Genomic DNA, 13,045 nt, shown 5'->3' on the forward strand with positions numbered 1-13,045 from the left:
TGATATGCAAATATGATACAAAGCCAAATCCAAATTGGAAATATGATACAAATAAAATATCAGTAAATTATCTGGAATTTAATACTAGTATATCAAGAACATAGCCTCCAGAAGCAAAATAAGGCAATGGGCACCCCTCTGTCAGATCCAATTCGAAGGAACAAAGCTGTTGAACATCCAACACTCCTTCAACGCACAGAGGCCTCTGTCAGCTCCAATGGGCACACACTTTTGCACAATAATAGCATACCCAAGCCGAAAAAACAACTCAAGTCCAGAACACAGGCCGCTGTGAAAGGGAGAGTTAGGCGAGACTTGCAGCGACGGCGGTGCGCGGAGGACTTCGGAGACGTGCTGCGCGCGGATGACTCCGGCGATGTGCGGCGGGAAAGAGGTGGTTGCGCGGCGGATCGAAGGTGAAGAGGCTAGAACTTGGAAGACTAGGGTTTGCTCATTGTTGTGGTTGCCATTCTGGTTCAAGAGGAAGAAAGTGAAAAACACGTTTGAAGTTGTTTCAGATTTATGGTTTTGATTTTTTTCAACCTAAAAATAAGGATTTAGGTTTCTTGAACTTTTTGTTTATCTGATATCTCTTTGGGCCCATCCTTCAAGAGTGTTTTTTTGTTTGTCTGGGTCCAGTTTGGCAAAAAAACTCCAAAAACTTTCTTTTTATGTTGAACCGCTCAAAACCGCCAACCGGCCGGTTTTAGCCGGTTCGTCCGGTTTACCTCCGGTTTTTGCACCACACGGTTTTGAGGTTGTTTCTGACCGGTCTAGGGTCCGGTTCCCGGTTCCAGCGGTCGAACCGACCGGTCCGGTCCGGTTTTTATAACCATGATTAGGAACTTGCTTTTTTATGATTGTACGTTAATGTCCTTCCCTAAATCTGCTCTAGTGTAGTATGTGTTTTTGGGCCTCTAACCCGCCCAATAACCAAATAAATAAATAAATTACACTCTTAGTGTAAAAAAAAAGCTTATTTACACACATTTATATGTATGAAAGTAAATCTGAAAATGAAAGAATCATGAATATTATTTTTGTCTTTAATACCAAAATTCCCATGTCAATGGAATAAAGACCAAATATACCAAAAACGACGTTATCCTTAAACCCCCCTAAAACCCTTATCAACCACAACAACATCAAAGGCTCCGAAATTCAACAAACCTAAGCACTGCACATGATGGCTACTGCTACTACTCTCAAATTCGTCTGCAAACCCAATCTTCATCTTCGCATCGCTCCATTCCAATGTGTTCGCAAGGTATCTCAACTGAAACTCAATCTTAACCACACACACCACCTTGCTTCTTCCTTCATCTCTGTTTGTTTTCCTCGTAGGTTGTCCCAAGATCTGTTCCCCCGGCTGAGGCAGAGGAATGTAGCGGTGGTTCAATTCGTGAACAAGGCAAGTGAACAACTAGTGTTGTGTTGAATTATAGTGTGGGAGTTCTGTATGGTTCTATTGATTGGTGGTTGGTGATTGTGAAATACTTTCTCTTTTTTTTTTCCCTGTTTTGGTGTGTTTGAAGAAAATAAGAAGACCCCAGCTTGGAAGAAATTGAATTCTAAAGAGCTTGGACTTCGAAATTCCATGATAGCACATCCAACCAAAAGGGTTCTGAGCACTCTGAAGAAAAAGGGTATGTGCTGCTCTCATTCGGTAATGTCTTGGTATTTGTGTGTGCATCCCTTAAGAATAATGTTCCAGGGTTTATGTCTGCAGGTTTAGGGAGGGAAATGCATAGTTGATAACCCTTTTTCTTTCTCCTTGTAGGGTATGATGTATATCTTGTTGGAGGTTGTGTACGGGATCTTATACTAAAACAAACACCAAAAGACTTTGATATTTTAACTTCTGCGGATCTTAAAGAGGTTACCTTTATTTCCTATTACTATTTTATTTCCAAATTATGGATGTATATGGTTATCTGGACAACTCTGTAGGTGAAAATATCTAGTGTTTATAAACATGTTGATTTTTTATTGGGGTCTAACCCTCTGGCTTCGAAAGCCGCTTTAAGTTCCAATATATCTGAGCTAAGGCAGGTAGACTGTATAGTTTAGCTTTTACGCAAAGTCCTCATGTTACAACCACTGCCTTTAGTCCTCGTGATCGAAGCTAATTTATTTGAAACTTTAAATTTCTATTTGGGCTTGTTGCCTTAGACCTTAACGTTGCATGGTGAATCTTGACTCATTTTGTAGGTCATGAGATCATTTTCATGGTGTGAGATAGTTGGTAAAAGGTTCCCAATATGTCATGTCCATATGGATGGCACTGTTGTTGAGGTTGGTCTGTCTTGTTTAAATTTTTTACCTTTTGAACCATCTATAGTGGGAAGATTGCTTGAATTTTACCCTAATTATGGTTGTCTTTCCTAGTTTCCTTTAACCCTGTTTTTCACAATAACTTTGTTCTCCCTTTCAATTAGGTTTCAAGTTTTAATACTAATAAATTCAAGCCGCGTACACGCTTTGTGCATGATATTGAGGCACCCAATGGCTGTGACAATGAGGATTTTCTTCGCTGGAAGAATTGTTTGAATCGAGACTTCACAATTAACGGGTGTTGCTCTTGCACCAGTTTTTGCAATTTTTAAATAGAAGTTCTGTTTCTTTTTTTCTGCGTTTTGCTGCAAATGTTTTATCTATGACATCCCCACTTCATATACAATTACAGCTCTTAATGCTGTTATTTTTATGTTCTTCCAGGTTGATGTTCGATCCGTATGCAAAAATTGTTTATGATTACATGGGAGGGATGGAAGATATTGTAAAAGCTAAAGTGTGCATGTATCTCTTTGAAGTTGTGGTTTCTTATATTGCTTTTTCTAATCAGTAATTTGAACTTATGTAACTTCTTTTTCTATAAATAGGTGCGAACTGTGGTTCCTGCAGCTACTTCTTTTCAGGAGGATTGTGGTGAGTTTTTGTTGAAAAATCACTATGTTAAAGAAAAAAACCCTACTTGATATCTATTTCCTATATTTTGGGCAACGCAAACTGCCTTGAACATAGCTATTCTTCTAAATAGTGGATATGTAGGACTGTCTGCCACCATTTGTTTTCTGCAGCTCGCATTCTACGCGCTATTAGGATTGCTGCTCGCTTAGGGTTTAGTATTTCAAGGGAAACAGCTCACTCTGTAAAAAATCTTTCATATTCAATATTAAGACTTGATAAGGTATTTAATGTGTTCTTTCTCCTGGGTTTACTATAAACATGCATGAGATTATGCTGGTTTATGTGTCCCTCTTTTATGGTTGTAGGGTAGGTTAATGATGGAAATGAATTATATGCTAGCTTATGGATCTGCTGAAGCTTCTTTGAGACTATTATGGAGATTTGGACTTCTAGATATACTTCTCCCCTTTCAGGTACATGATTAATCTGCATTCTAATTTCTAAAACTCAGGCCTGGAACGTTAACTAATTTACGTTTGACATTACAGGCTGTTTATTTTGTTCACCATCGATTTCGGAGGCGGGACAAAAGAACCAATATGCTTTTGGTAACCCCTTTACTCTGTATGAAATTTAGACTTTAAAACTTGCAGGATTCTAGACTGACTCAGAACTTATTGGATGCCCTATCCATCAAGTTGTGCATTAGAAACATGCATATTTTTGGAAATTGAGATGACGATTAGACTCAAACCTGATAGATGTTTGCAAAAGATATCTACTATGGCTATGTGTCTACCCCTTAGGTGTGTTTGTGTATCCACAAAAAATTAAGTATGGGTGTGAGCATTATATTACCAAAATCTATCCACATGTATCATCATGTTTTATAATTAGGATTTGAAAGATTTTGTATCATTTTCTTAATTTGAGTTATATGCCGAGTTCCTTGGTTCCACTATCTGCAGATATGTGAATGCTTATTTTATCAAACTTTTCTAGAATATCTAGACTACATATTAGCTTAATTAGGTGCCTGTTTTTATTTTATTTGAATATTTTTAGGGTTCCAAGGACTCCAAGCAGTAAGGATATTGCTCCTATTAAAAAAAGAGAGATAAAAGACTTTCAAGTTCTGAACAGCGAATGGAAGGGGATGGGTGGGGATTTTTTTTCCAATTTTAATACTGCTTAATCGATTATCTCATAATGATTGTGTTTGTTGAGCATTAATTCAGTGCAAAACATTTTAGCACCACCTTGGCACATTTTTCATTAGATCTTTTGGAATTTTATCTGCAGTCTTTGTTCTCCAATTTGGATAAACTTTTGGCACCAAACCGACCATGTCACAGCAGCTTATGGTAAGATCTGTGCAACAACAGTGTCTGTTTCTTGTTTTACTTGCTGGATTGGCTCCTCTAATGTAAGTACATTTGAGACGGTAAAGTGCAGAATTAGAACCGTTGGTTGGAAATCAACTTTGAAAACTTAAGAACTTTTTTGTTATATACATATACGCATGAAATTTATCAAAATATCAACTATTGAATTATCAATTAGAATTGTGCACTTTATCTACTTAAGTGTATAGCTTTAGAGAATCCTATTTGTTAGCCATTTTTTATAAAATGAATGTGTAGTGCTGAAATAATGAGAACAGCAACATCTCATGTGTTAATCAGCTTTCCTTTGAGATCATATCCTAGGTTGGCATATGTTTGAAGATATGAATTAAGTTTTAGAAGTCCTTTCTGCCATCCTATTTCTGGGGAAAAGCTCATACAGAACTTAAATTTCTGACTCATTTTTACTGAATTCCAGCCCTTAATCTAATTCAACTTTCTTATTTTATGATGCAATTCAAGTTACGTGATTATCCTGTTGCAATTGCCTTGTTAAAAATTTCCACCTATGGAAGTGTTGTAGTCTTCTATACTATCTTTGCCCCACATTTGTTTTTGGCACGCATTAATGGGTTCTAGAACTTGGAAAGGGTTCAAGTGTCGTAGGAACAAGGGTTCTTTCCTCCAAAAAAGAGGTCCTACATGGGATGGAATGAAAGGATCTTATACACTCATGTGTCTAAAGAGATGGTTGTTGACTGTTAGGGTAAATGCCCAATTTCCCACTATATCTATGCCATCTTTTGCCTTAGGTGCAGCCATCAATGGATTTAGGTTTCACAATGAAGAGCTTTGCAGTTTGCACGTATATCCAAGAAATGGCTTAGAAAATTATTTTTGAACTGATACTTTGAGAGCCTTTGATTGAAAAGTTAATATAAGTGCTGTGAGAGCTTTGTTCCCTTGAGTCGGTTCACCTGACTCAACTCAGACTTGTTCCTTTAAGTGGGTTCATGTGTCTTAACTTGAATTAATCGGAGCCTAACATGGATTCTGGATACCAAATGGTCTTTAGAGCAAAATTATATATCTAAAATGATTGGTTGCTTGCATAGTTTGATTTTCTTATGGAATTGAGTTTGGTTTTCTCGTTCCGCTTCAATGTTAAGAATAGTATATAAAAACTATTGGTGTTCAAGTTGAATGTGATATGAAATATTAGATATACTCTGCCAGAAGCATTTATAAGCTGATTACAAGTAGGTTCATCAAGGCAAGACTCATAAGGAATCTATGCTTTCAGGGTTGGTATCCTTGCATTACACAAAACATTGAGTGATCAACCAAGGAATCCCTTGGTTGTTGCTGCATTTAGCCTTGCAGTTCATAATGGTGGAAATTTGTTGGAAGCAGTAGACATATCTAGGAGGATCAACCAACCTCATGATGACAGATTTCCTGAATTGTTAGATCCTTCGGATCTGGAAGCAGAGGCTTTGGCAGATGAGATTTTGGATCTTGCAGAGTCTGTTAAAGAGTCACTGTTACAGATGACAACTAGGCATATGGTATCTCAAGCTATGGCTGACTATCCTCAAGCTCCTCATTCAGATATGGTAAGCACATCTTTTTTCTTGATTTTATACATGCTTCTGGGAAGTGTTATTCAGCAGATGAACTTAACTAGGATATTATACTGCCTAACCAATTAACCCTTTCATTAAGTCAAATAATCTTATTCACCACGAGTAACATACATACATGCATGTGCAAGCATACGAAGTATGAAAGGATCAAAATGTACTCCTTGTGGCACAGACATCACTGCACTTGCTGAATTTCTTGGTGAGATATTGAGTAAAAGTTACCAGGAAAATTAAACCTTTTATTTTTATTTTTCATAATTTTTGGATTCCTTGTTTGATGATGAATGACGAAGGTAGACAATTCTTTCTTTATTGATATTTTAGTTTAATGAATTCCGATTAACATCACTACTCTGTAATTTGTATTGTTAATCTTTGACACTTTGACAGGTTTTCATCCCTTTAGGAATGTACCTAAAAACTGTCAGTATTTTTGATTGCCTGAGAGCAAGGGCTGGTAGGAAATTTTTGTCAAAGCAAGATAGGAAAACTGATTACGAGTCCTTAGCACATGGTGACCTGCAAGAAGTACGGCACATGTTAGCAATGGTTGTATTTGATACCATATATCCACTGCACTTGGACCGAGATCAGTCTTGAAAGAGCACTAAATTTGCAGGAGACAATTTTAAGGTTATTAGAAAATGAAATTGTGAGAAAGTTGATGCTGGTGTAGGCATTCTATCAGAGGGAAATAGTTGGACGAAAATTGGAATAGAGATGTGGTGAAGGTCTGATTCCAGCATTTGACATTTCAGTGGTGCTTGCAGATATTTAACAACTGTTCTGAGCCAGTGAGAACTTTTTGGCTTACCCTGCTATGCAATATTCCTAACTTAAAGGCCAAATTAGCAAGCGAATAAAAGATGAAGAGCATTTCTGATCTGGATGAAAAAATTTCACACTTTTTGGTTCCAGTGTTTTTATTTTGGTTAGATTAATTCTTTAATCAAATATGGAACTTCCATATTGTTCTGCTTGTGTAATGTAAAAGTTACACTGCTAATCAATGGTGTATATGACAAATTTAGATGACCAAGTCATTAAATGTTAATGCTAGCAAAGACCATTAATACGAGATCAATTGCTTTTTGCTGTATTATATAAGAATTTTTAGGTATACTAGGTGTAACATGATAATTCTTACAATATAAGATGTAAGACATTTTTTTTCAACGCGATGAACTGTCAAGATTGTTTTATTATATACCATATATATCTAAGTATCCTTCATGTGCGTAACAGCGTCATACCCTCCACATGCTATCATTTGCTTGTTTTGAAAAAAGTGGTGAAAGGATGAAGTGTGTTTGAATCACATTGTGAAAAATTGGGAAAGTGAGTGTAGCTTCTGCCTATAATACACTATTCTCACCCTAAGAATGCATACTCTAACATGCCAAGGTAAAAGCGAAATGAAAGTTAAACGTTTTATGGATGGGCACATTAATGTGAAAAGTGATTTTTGTATGATAATTTGTGAAATTCAATTATAAAATATTTTGACATTCAAACATTGAAAAATTGATTGACATTGGAGAATCAATTCTAGCGTATGCAAATGTGGAACCAAACATTCCGTAAGTCAATAACTTGGAAGACAAACTACATATATCTCACCAACTGAAAATCAAGCTATATAATCAAGTTCCGATTGAAAAAAATACTAAAATAAAATACAATATCTGAAAATTCATCTCGATAATGAAAGAATGGGGGTGCTCTGGTAAAGCAGCCTAACATTATTTCTGTCATGATAACCTCTCTTCCACTTGCACGTTGTTTGTGTGGTTTCTATTTCACAGGAGCAGGAGCACTTCCACCAGTTGTAGGCCTGAAAGAGCAAACAACAAAATGATATATTTAACAAGAAAGAAAAACATATCACAGAAACTCAGGACATTATATCACATAGTACATATCATGGAGTAACTATGTTATGAAACCAGGAGATAGGAAGAGCTACTTACAGCCCTACAAACACTTTGAATGAATCATATAGTCCCCACTGAGCTCCAGTTAGTGTTCCAATCATAACAATACGAAGCGGAAGGCCGCGAGTGAAAAGACCCACCACCCCAATCTTCTTCACAGCCTGCAAATCCAAAGGTAAAAAGGACTTGAGTCAGCATTGCACAGAATGCAAACAAGCATGCTATGTTATGTAGTGTTTTATTCTGCAACATTGTATGTATTTACAAACTTATGTATTCACTTACATCGCCAACAGTGGCTCCCTTGGCATTGTTAAGAAAAGAAACGAGGTTGTCAGCTGGGTGCGAGACAATTGCACAGAGTACACCTGCAATATATCCTGCTGCAAAACTCACTCCAAGCTGCTTATTTTTGCTGCACTGTTCTTTAGGGGTTGGGATGACTTGTTTGTAGATCATCTCCACAATAGTCTCAAAGGAAGCAAATTTCATCATGGTATCTGACAGAATCAAAAAGTGTAAATGGAGGCAAAAGTACAGAAAAAAAAACAAGGTAATGCATTATCAATTCATGATAATCTCCATGAAAAACAATTTCATCCCATGCAACCTTTACCTTTCAAGACTAGAATTATTGGAGGAATACCAATTGACACCTTTCATGCTAAGAAAGTCATAAACCAATCATGTGATAAGACCAACCATAGAATTGGATATAAGTATATGCATGAATAATAATAATTGGAGAGAATACCAATTGGCGCCTTTTATGCTAAGTGTTACGGACGGATTCTTGGCCCAATCCACGACCCAATCTATTCGGCCCAACCGAACTGTCTACGGGTAGGGCACGATCTGGGCCGAGTTGGCCCAAACCTCAATAGGACTCCATCCTAACTAAAAGAGATAAGGGAGGATCTCCATTGCCCTCAACTTACTCCCCAGGTATCCAAAACTATCCAGATAGAGGGAGCAAAACACTCAGGTAACAACCTTGCTTATAAATATGGGGTCACCAGCCCTAATTAAGGTGGTATACACATTTTCTATGTATTGTTACGCTAATCAATCATTGACTGACTTGATCATCAGAGTCCGTTTTGCAGGTGACCCCGCAGTTCTAATGAATCAAAGCTTGAAGCCAATCCATCAACTCGACCTAGAAGCTGAGTCAACTGTACTAGCAGAGTCGGAAAGATCACTAAGAGAGTAATAAACCAATCATGTAATAAAACCAACCATAGAATTGGATATAAGCATTTAATTTTTCAAACTTACATGGAATCTGACGGCCCCAAAGAGGAACAAGTCCTTTATACAACCTGCACAACAACTCAAATTGTCATCAAATTTGGAAATTCAAAAATATAAAACTACTGATACTTGATCAAGACCAAAAACTATACCCAGCTACACCGTCAGCCTTGACAAACTTGGGTAACCCATCAGACAAACCTCTAGCAAAGCCAGGCTGAGTTTGCACACGAACTTTCACTGCTTCCATGGGACAAAGTGCAACATCAGCAATAACTTCTGCTGAAGCAGAACCAGCAAGATATATGAACGTTTTGTACTTGGCTGCATTCTCAGGTCCTGCAAGATCTGAGTAGTACTTCTTGAAGAACTCATAAAACCCAAATTTGCATGCTCCCTGAGCACTGTAACCAAACAAAGTAGGCACCCATCCCCTGAAGAAACCTTTAGCGCCCTGCTCCTTCAGTAAAACTCCAAATCCTGATGTGATGCTTTTGTACTTTAAAGGGTCAATCTGAAAATAACAGCAAATATTAGATTGTATGCAAAGTTTTGCTTACATTCCTTGTTATGCATATCATATGACTTCAAAACATGAATAAACAGATTGAATATTATGATTGCAGTTAAAAACCTCATTTTAAGTAGAAGGGTGAAGAAAATCATACTCACATAATTCTTACATGAACATGTATCTATTGGTAAACAGATTGAATAACATGTTTTAAAATAATTAAAGAATTGATTCTAAAGTCAAAATCAATTATGAAGAGACATTTTTGTCTTTCGAGTCTCAAAATTGATTCTGCGGAAAAATAAGTTAATCCACACCATTAGTTCATTTAAAACAAACATGGACAAATATATGAACAAAAAAAAAACTATATGAACAAAACAGAATGAAAGTGTAGGAAAGAAAAGAACCTGCATGTTACATTTGACGAGATCAAGAGGAGTGACAGCCATGTGGGTAAGGCCACAGCTGAAGACGCCGCCGGCACTACAAGCTGCATAGTAAGCAGGGGAAAACAAGGGGATACCCTCCTTTGGTGAAGGGATCATAGGACTCCTACCTTGTGGTGATGGTGATGATGAATGTGATCCAATGGAGGAGGTGGTGGACAATGGTGGCAAACCATGATTGGTGTTGATCGATGAATCCAATTGGGAGAGTGTTTTTGATGAGTATAGGAATCCAGGGACAAGAGAGGGAGCCATCAAGAATTTCACCAAAAAATGGTGTTTTGTGTGACAATTAATGTATGTGTTTATGTTTCTAGGTAACAAAAGATTGAAAATATAATATTGTTGTTTGAGTGGAAGAGAAAATGAGCGACAAAATGGGAAGGTTTGTGGTTAGGAAATGAGAATGTTGATGGAATGAAGTGTGTATGAAATGTCAGCCTGAGATTTAGAAGCAAATGAAGAAATGAAGATTGATTATACATCTGTTCATGTCCCTAATTTTCGTGCTCTTTCTGTTAACCTTTGACTCTGTAACACCCTCAAATTTCAAGGTTAATGCTCGGCTTTCACTATTGAGTATTGACTATTAATAAGTTACTTCTTATCTTTTTTTTCCAAGTGACTGACATATTTTTTGAAATGACAATTTAGTTACACCACTGCTTAATAAGCAAATTATAGAGGAAAAAACTAATAAGGTGTGAGACAACTGGTAGATAGTTGAACCCCTTAAGTATCTAGTTCAAGGTTCGATTTCTGAGCGGTGCGTAAAGAAAAGTTTTTGTTGGAAGAGACCTACACACTTAATGTGATCTCAGAACCTCGAAAATTAGTCTCATAGATATCGACGGTGAGAATACATTTGGAAAAAAAATTATTGAGGAAAAACAAGTGGTAGTGCTACATCGCCTCCATTCAAAATTATAATTCATGGAAATATATATTGAACTTTTTGCCATCCATGTTATCATCAAAACATCACAAATGCAATCTTAAAAATCGATATAATCATATAAGCGCAGGTTAACTTAGGTTTATTAATGATAATTGCAAAAGTGAGTAATCAAATTCCAGCATCATCATTGTTATTATGATCAGCAACAGATAACTGCCACGTAATAATAGGATAGATTCTGACATTCTTAGAGCAATGTGCACCACTCGTTCATTCCAATTCCACTTTCTTCTTGACATGGCTTCACTTTCCAAATAAGCACCAACTAGATCAGATACCTATCTTATTATCACTATCAATTCACAAACCCAATCCCTAGCTCTTATTCCCCTGTGTTCCCTCCTCTTTGCACCTTGCCTAAGCTTCAATGGCCTCTGTTTCAGCCACTTCTGTTAGCCTCCAACCCTCTTTCAAGTTGTCTAGCCAGGTTCATATCTCATAACTCCCCTCTCTTAATGCATGCATACCCTGCTTATATTCTTATCTCTAGACTTCAACAGGTTCATGTGCTTTGCAATGATATGGTTTTGGTATTTGTGAAAGCATGAAGTTACTTACTTAAAGTTTCACCATAAAAAAGTACTTGAATTTTCCCATATTATTATTATACTTGTTCTGTATTCTTTCAAGGCACACTAGCATAATTCATTAGGATAAGGAAGTTTCTATTAGATGAGAGCCCTATATGATATGAAGCATTCAGTACAAAATATGTATTGATTTAACCAATGAGATGCTTGTTAGAATACATAATGGAGTGAATAAACATCTAAAAATGCCTTTTTTTGTACATATCATGCATTTCTATTCATATCAATCCACTTTGATATACTTGATTAATTAGGATTTTCTAGGTAATATGATTGTTGCCATATTTTCCCTGAGCTCTACTTTTTAGTGCATGGTTGGAAACCATTCTACGATTGATTCTAAATCCAAAATTCATTCTGTGAAGAAGCTTTTGTAAGTAGCTTCTGATTTCAGAATTGATTATGAGGAAACAGAAACTGGTCCAAACATGCTATTAATGAGGTAACTAATTAGTAGTAAGAAACTTGATTTGGGTGCTCAAAACATGCAGGTTTCTTCCAGAATTTCAGGTTTGAGGGCAGTTTCTGTGGGATGGACCACGAGGAGATTTCCTTCTTTGAGATCCTCTCGGTTCCGCATTTGTGCAGTAAGATTGATTCTCTTCAAAGTACATTTTCATCCACCTAAAAAAATTGCAAGAAACAAAAATAACTTTTTTGAGTTTTGTCAAAGGTCCAGGCACAGCCTGAGACAATGGAGAAAGTGTGCAAGATTGTGAGGAAACAACTTGCTCTCGCCCCGGAATCTGAGCTTACCCCAGAAACCAAGTTTTCAGCACTTGGTGCTGATTCCCTTGACACTGTAAGATTCTAATTGCCTTCTTAGTTTTGATTTAGATGGTCCTGTTGGTTGATTAAATTTAACAACGCTATTTTATAGTATGTTTGGATCAACTTCTTTTTTGTCAGAATCGATTCTGGCACCAAGAAACTACTCAGAGATGCTTCTCTCCAGAATTGGTTTTGACTTTATAATCAATTATAATAGAAAAAATTTCGAACATGCACTTAAACATCTGTGTTGCTGATGCTAGAGCTAAGATCTTTTTTAATTGACTGCGGCAGGTTGAAATAGTGATGGGTTTAGAGGAAGAATTTGGAATTAATGTTACAGATGATGGAGCTGAAAACATCACAACTGTTCAAGAAGCAGCTGATTTAATAGAGGGCTTGATTCAAAAGAAAGATTGAGGTAATTAGGAGGTGAACCAAGTTGAAGTTCTAGGAAATGGATTGAGAGGAGAAGTGCCATTTTTATGTTATTTTTATGTTTTTGCATATTCTTTAGGAAGCAGATTGAAATTTTCCCATTGTAACTTTGTTCAACTTGCTATTTGTTGTAAGTTTTGATCACAGACGCCTTGTTTTTTTGGTCTTAAGATGAGGATCTCACTTGATTTTGGAGGGCAAGATCTTAGTTGATGTTTGTTCTATTGCTGTTCTT

General features: G+C 36.7%; 3 protein-coding genes across 3 annotated transcripts; 2 read left to right on the forward strand and 1 right to left on the reverse strand.

The window, feature by feature from the left end:
* Positions 1-1,002: 1,002 nt before the first annotated feature.
* Positions 1,003-7,001, forward strand: LOC130713803 (uncharacterized). Its single transcript, XM_057563609.1, has 14 exons — positions 1,003-1,267; positions 1,345-1,411; positions 1,536-1,646; positions 1,781-1,878; positions 2,212-2,295; positions 2,439-2,572; positions 2,719-2,791; positions 2,883-2,928; positions 3,081-3,190; positions 3,276-3,383; positions 3,459-3,518; positions 4,213-4,274; positions 5,560-5,872; positions 6,293-7,001. Exons 1-14 carry the CDS (start codon positions 1,184-1,186, stop codon positions 6,500-6,502), a joined length of 1,560 nt encoding a protein of 519 aa, XP_057419592.1. The 5' UTR covers positions 1,003-1,183; the 3' UTR covers positions 6,503-7,001.
* Positions 7,002-7,410: 409 nt separating this feature from the next.
* LOC130710965 (mitochondrial phosphate carrier protein 3, mitochondrial-like) lies at positions 7,411-10,495 on the reverse strand. The gene is made up of 6 exons (XM_057560376.1): positions 10,015-10,495; positions 9,243-9,604; positions 9,115-9,158; positions 8,122-8,336; positions 7,873-7,997; positions 7,411-7,736 (listed from the first exon to the last, which is right to left on the reverse strand). Exons 1-6 carry the CDS (start codon positions 10,306-10,308, stop codon positions 7,697-7,699), a joined length of 1,080 nt encoding a protein of 359 aa, XP_057416359.1. The 5' UTR covers positions 10,309-10,495; the 3' UTR covers positions 7,411-7,696.
* Positions 10,496-11,249: 754 nt separating this feature from the next.
* LOC130710966 (acyl carrier protein 1, chloroplastic-like) lies at positions 11,250-13,034 on the forward strand. Its single transcript, XM_057560377.1, has 4 exons — positions 11,250-11,438; positions 12,093-12,188; positions 12,275-12,403; positions 12,667-13,034. Exons 1-4 carry the CDS (start codon positions 11,379-11,381, stop codon positions 12,790-12,792), a joined length of 411 nt encoding a protein of 136 aa, XP_057416360.1. The 5' UTR covers positions 11,250-11,378; the 3' UTR covers positions 12,793-13,034.
* Positions 13,035-13,045: the final 11 nt, after the last annotated feature.

The sequence above is a fragment of the Lotus japonicus genome, chromosome 4 (genome assembly GCF_012489685.1).
Source record: "Lotus japonicus ecotype B-129 chromosome 4, LjGifu_v1.2".
Classification (NCBI taxonomy): domain Eukaryota; kingdom Viridiplantae; phylum Streptophyta; class Magnoliopsida; order Fabales; family Fabaceae; genus Lotus; species Lotus japonicus.

Excerpts from the sequence above, each read along its gene's own strand:
- LOC130710965 (XM_057560376.1), bottom strand. The coding sequence starts at position 10,308 with ATGGCTCCCTCTCTTGTCCCTGGATTCCTATACTCATCAAAAACACTC. Across the intron at positions 9,159-9,242 it reads AAGGCTGACGGTGTAGCTGG|GTTGTATAAAGGACTTGTTC; the intron begins GTATAGTTTTTG and ends GTTGTTGTGCAG. Across the intron at positions 7,737-7,872 it reads TTCAAAGTGTTTGTAGGGCT|GCCTACAACTGGTGGAAGTG; the intron begins GTAAGTAGCTCT and ends TTGCTCTTTCAG.
- LOC130710966 (XM_057560377.1), top strand. The coding sequence starts at position 11,379 with ATGGCCTCTGTTTCAGCCACTTCTGTTAGCCTCCAACCCTCTTTCAAG. Across the intron at positions 11,439-12,092 it reads CTTTCAAGTTGTCTAGCCAG|GTTTCTTCCAGAATTTCAGG; the intron begins GTTCATATCTCA and ends CAAAACATGCAG. Across the intron at positions 12,404-12,666 it reads GTGCTGATTCCCTTGACACT|GTTGAAATAGTGATGGGTTT; the intron begins GTAAGATTCTAA and ends TGACTGCGGCAG.
- LOC130713803 (XM_057563609.1), top strand. The coding sequence starts at position 1,184 with ATGATGGCTACTGCTACTACTCTCAAATTCGTCTGCAAACCCAATCTT. Across the intron at positions 1,268-1,344 it reads CATTCCAATGTGTTCGCAAG|GTTGTCCCAAGATCTGTTCC; the intron begins GTATCTCAACTG and ends TTTTCCTCGTAG. Across the intron at positions 1,879-2,211 it reads CTTCTGCGGATCTTAAAGAG|GTCATGAGATCATTTTCATG; the intron begins GTTACCTTTATT and ends CTCATTTTGTAG.